This window comes from Lepidochelys kempii, chromosome 2, assembly GCF_965140285.1.
Source record: "Lepidochelys kempii isolate rLepKem1 chromosome 2, rLepKem1.hap1, whole genome shotgun sequence".
Lineage (NCBI taxonomy): Eukaryota > Metazoa > Chordata > Testudines > Cheloniidae > Lepidochelys > Lepidochelys kempii.
The window spans coordinates 193031286-193033803 of NC_136381.1; the positions used below are offsets into that span (position 1 = coordinate 193031286).

General features: G+C 50.8%; 1 protein-coding gene across 1 annotated transcript; it reads right to left on the bottom strand.

Moving 5' to 3' along the window:
- Positions 1-267: 267 nt before the first annotated feature.
- LOC144930165 (uncharacterized) lies at positions 268-2146 on the bottom strand. The gene is made up of 2 exons (XM_078851313.1): positions 1509-2146; positions 268-932 (listed from the first exon to the last, which is right to left on the bottom strand). Exons 1-2 carry the CDS (start codon positions 2092-2094, stop codon positions 391-393), a joined length of 1128 nt encoding a protein of 375 aa, XP_078707439.1. The 5' UTR covers positions 2095-2146; the 3' UTR covers positions 268-390.
- Between the last annotated feature and the right edge of the window lie 372 nt (positions 2147-2518).

The following is a 2518-nucleotide window of genomic DNA, read 5'->3' on the forward strand; positions in this document are numbered from 1 at the left end:
AGGCAAATCGCCTGGCTGCTGGTTACGCGCAGCCAGACACCAGGGCGGTTAGAAGAGCTCAGGAGGGCGCGGCACGCATCAGAGAAGCTTTGAAAACCAGTTTCATGACTGGCCAGGCTACAGTGTGAAAGTTCTGTTTGTTTCTCCCTGATGAAACCCCCCACCCCTTGGTTCACTCTACTTCCCTGTAAGCTAACCACCCTCCCCTCCTCCCTTTAATCACCGGTTGCAGAGGCAATAAAGTCATTGCTGCTTCACAGTCATGCATTCGTTATTCATTCATCACACAAATAGGGGGATGACTACCAAGGTATCCCAGGAGGGGTGGTGGAGGAGGGAAGGAAAATGCCACACAGCACATTAAGCACAGCACTTTAAAAGTTTACAACTTTAAAATTTATTGAATGACAGCCTTCTTTTTTTTGGGCAATCCTCTGTTGTGGAGTCGCTGGTTGGCCGGAGGCCCCCCCACCGCGTTCTTGGGCGTCTGGGTGTGGAGGCTATGGAACTTGGGGAGGAGGGCGGTTGGTTACAGAGGGGCAGCAGTGGCAGTCTGTGCTCCAGCTGCCTTTGCTGCAGCTCAACCATACACTGGAGCATTCTGGTTTGGTCCTGCAGCAGCCTCAGCATTGAATCCTGCCTTCTCTCATCACGCTGCCGCGACATTTGAGCTTCAGCCCTGTCTTCTGCCCGCCACTTACTCTCTTCAGCCCGCCACTTACTCTCTTCAGCCCTCCACCTCTCCTCCCGGTCATTTTGTGCTTTCCTGCACTCTGACATTATTTGCCTCCACGCATTCGTCTGTGCTCTGTCAGTGTGGGAGGACAGCATTAGCTCGGAGAACATTTCATCTCGAGTGCGTTTTTTTTTCTTTCTAAGCTTCACTAGCCTCTGGGAAGGAGAAGATCCTGTGATCATTGAAACACATCCAGCTGGTGGAGAAAAAAAAAGGGACAGCGGTATTTAAAAACACACATTTTATAAAACAGTGGCTACACTCTTTCAGGGTAAACCTTGCTGTTAACATTACATACATAGCACATGTGCTTTCGTTACAAGGTCGCATTTTGCCTCCTCCCACCGCGTGACTACCCCCTCAACCCTCCCCCCTCCCCGTGGCTAACAGCAGGGAACATTTCTGTTCAGCCACAGGCAAACAGCCCAGCAGGAATGTGTCCCTGAAGAAAAGCACCCTATTTCAACCAGGTGACCATGAATTATATCTCACTCTCCTGAGGATAACACAGAGAGAGAAAGAACGGATTTTGGTTGAATGCCAGCAAACATACACTGCAATGCTTTGTTCTACAGTGATTCCCGAGTATGTGTTACTGGCCTGGAGTGATAAAAGTGTCCTACCATGAAGGACGAAATAAGGCTGCCCTCCCCAGAAACCTTTTGCAAAGGCTTTAGGACTACATCTAGGAGAACCGCAAATGCCAGGGCAAAGTAATCCTTTCACATGCTTGCTTTTAAACCATGTATAGCATTTTAAAAGGTACACTCACCAGAGGTCCCTTCTCCGCCTGCTGGGTCCAGGAGGCAGCCTTGGGTGGGTTCGGGGGGTACTGGCTCCAGTTCTAGGGTGAGAAACAGTTCCTGGCTGTCGGGAAAACCGGTTTCTCCGCTTGCTTGCTGTGAGCCATCTACAACCTCCTCCTCCTCCTCCTCATCTTCTTCGTCCCCAAAACCTGCTTCCGTATTGCCTCCATCTCCATTGAAGGAGTCAAACAACACGGCTGGGGTAGTGGTGGCTGAACCCCCTAAAATGGCATGCAGCTCATCATAGAAGCGGCATGTTTGGGGCTCTGACCCAGAGCGGCTGTTCGCCTCTCTGGTTTTCTGGTAGGCTTGCCTCAGCTCCTTCAGTTTCACGCGGCACTGCTTCGGGTCCCTGTTACGGCCTCTGTCCTTCATGCCCTGGGAGATTTTCACAAAGGTTTTGGCATTTCGAAAACTGGAACGGAGTTCTGATAGCACGGATTCCTCTCCCCAAACAGCGATCAGATCCCGTACCTCCCGTTCGGTCCATGCTGGAGCTCTTTTGCGATTCTGGGACTCCATCATGGTCACCTGTGCTGATGAGCTCTGCATGGTCACCTGCAGCTTGCCACGCTGGCCAAACAGGAAATGAGATTCAAAAGTTCGCGGTTCTTTTCCTGTCTACCTGGCCAGTGCATCTGAGTTGAGAGTGCTGTCCAGAGCGGTCAGAATGGAGCACTCTGGGATAGCTCCCGGAGGCCAATACCATCGAATTGTGTCCACAGTACCCCAAATTCGAGCTGGGAACGTCGATTTAAGCGCTAATCCACTTGTCAGGGGTGGAGTAAGGAAATCGATTTTAAGAGCCCTTTAAGTCGAATTAAAGGGCTTCACTGTGTGGACGGGTGCAGGTTTAAATCGATTTAACGCTGCTAAATTCGACCTAAAGTCCTAGTGTAGACCAGGGCTAAGAGACACACACCTTTTAGCTTGTGCAGTAGAGGCTCATGCATTAACTCCAGAGGTCCCAGCTTTG

What these genes read in the sequence shown, in the direction of transcription:
- LOC144930165 (XM_078851313.1), bottom strand. Translation starts at nt 2,094, where the DNA reads ATGCAGAGCTCATCAGCACAGGTGACCATGATGGAGTCCCAGAATCGC. An exon ending in AGGCGGAGAAGGGACCTCTG is followed by an intron (nt 933 to 1,508) that starts GTGAGTGTACCT and finishes TTTCTCCACCAG; the next exon opens with CTGGATGTGTTTCAATGATC.